This window comes from Cryptosporidium hominis (genome assembly GCF_000006425.1).
Source record: "Cryptosporidium hominis TU502 chromosome 3 CHRO013160, whole genome shotgun sequence".
Taxonomy (NCBI): Eukaryota; Apicomplexa; class Conoidasida; order Eucoccidiorida; family Cryptosporidiidae; genus Cryptosporidium; species Cryptosporidium hominis.
In genome coordinates this window covers 1-1,733 of record NW_666630.1, presented here as the reverse complement: position 1 = coordinate 1,733, position 1,733 = coordinate 1, and the positions used below count along the sequence as shown (strand labels likewise).

Below are 1,733 nucleotides of genomic sequence, written 5' to 3'. Positions count from 1 at the left end.
GAAAAATAAGGAATTCCGATCAAAATATAAAAATACAGAAATTGGACAAAAAATGAATACTATGAGCATAGACTCAATTTGTTTGGATGATATTTCACTTTTATCTATGGAAATGAAGGAACATAGCTCAATTATTAATATAGTAAATGTTGATTTAATAGATTTAGGGGATGTTATTATTTTGAAAAAGGATGAAATTGTACCATATGATGGAATTGTTATTTCTAATGATATCGCAGTTTTGGATGAATCAATGATTACTGGTGAAAGTAGAATCATTGAAAAGTTATATGGAAATTTTATATCCAGTGGAAGTAGAGTATTATCTGATAATGTATTCATATTTGTTACTGAAGTAGGAACTGAAAGTACTCTTGGAAAGATTCAAAAGTTAAAAATAAAAGCAAGAGAGAGTCAAATAGAGTTACCTGGAATTATTGATATATTTTCCAGATATTTTGTACCTTCAATCATATTATTATCTTTATTGGCTTTTGTTGTTTGGTTCTTATTAGCTTATTATGACAAAGTGGATCCAGCTAGAATGTTTATTACTGCCAGAATAACTTTTATACAGAATTTGATAATATATTTAAGGAATTTCCAATTTCATCTAGAGTTATGTTTGCACTGCATTTCACACTTTCAATATTGGCAATATCTTGCCCATGTGTTATTGGTATTACAGTTCCTATTGCTGTACTTATTTCAACTTCTTTAACTTCAAAAAAGAATATATTGGTACAAAACACAAATATTTTCAATAATATAGGATTTATTGATAATATAGTTTTTGATAAAACTGGTACTTTGACAAATGGAAGACCAACTGTCAAATCTATTATTATTGATCATGAACATATTCAAGAAATAATAAGTACTACATTTAATAATGGTCACAGTTCAAAGTGGGAAAATTCAACTGATATAGATTTTTCTAATTCTTCTATTGAAACATTTTATATTAATAAGAATTCTAGTATTCAAGAAAAAAATATTGTTATTGAAGAATTATTCGAATCTTATTTAAAGTTTTGGTGGATTATTGGATCTTGTGAATATTATAATAATCATCCAGCTGGAAATGTATTAAGATCTTTCTCAATTCGTCTATTTAATAATAAAGAACAATATAAGTTTACCCAACCTATTGATTGTAAATATATTCCAGGAGTAGGAATGACTTGTATTATTAATAATATGAAAGTTTTAATTACAAATCAATATAAACATCTTGATCAAGATTTCAGTTTAGTTTCAGTCAATTCTAAAGATTATAATCATTATCTAAAGAGCCCATCTAATACTTTAGAAATTTCTTTAGATAGTCCTGAAAATAAGAGTACAGAATATTCATCATTATATTTGCAGAATTGGCTTAAATATTGGTCTAAAAAAGGATCAATGATTATTTACATTTTTATTGGTGATATAAATAACTTCAGTGATAATGAACATGGATTAATTAATGCCAAAAATATGAAATTAGTTGGTGCAGTTTCTATGATTGATGAACCAATGTTTGGAGTAGAGTCTACAATTAATTATATGAAAAAATACGTAACAGATCAAATATGGTTGTGTTCTGGTGATTCTTTTTATACATCAAATTCAATTGCATCAATGGTAAGTTTATTAAAAGAAAAATTAAATAATTTTTGAATAACTTAATAAATTTTTAATTAAAGGTTGGAATAGATTCTGATAAAATTATGAGTAATTCAACTCCTAAT

At 25.4% G+C, this 1,733-nt stretch overlaps 1 protein-coding gene across 1 annotated transcript; it reads left to right on the top strand.

Moving 5' to 3' along the window:
• Nucleotides 1-52: 52 nt before the first annotated feature.
• Chro.30424 (P-type ATPase 2) lies at nt 53-721 on the top strand. Its single annotated transcript, XM_659963.1, has 1 exon — nt 53-721. The coding sequence occupies one exon, from the start codon at nt 53-55 to the stop codon at nt 719-721; it is 669 nt and encodes a 222-aa protein (XP_665055.1).
• The last annotated feature ends 1,012 nt before the right edge of the window (nt 722-1,733 follow it).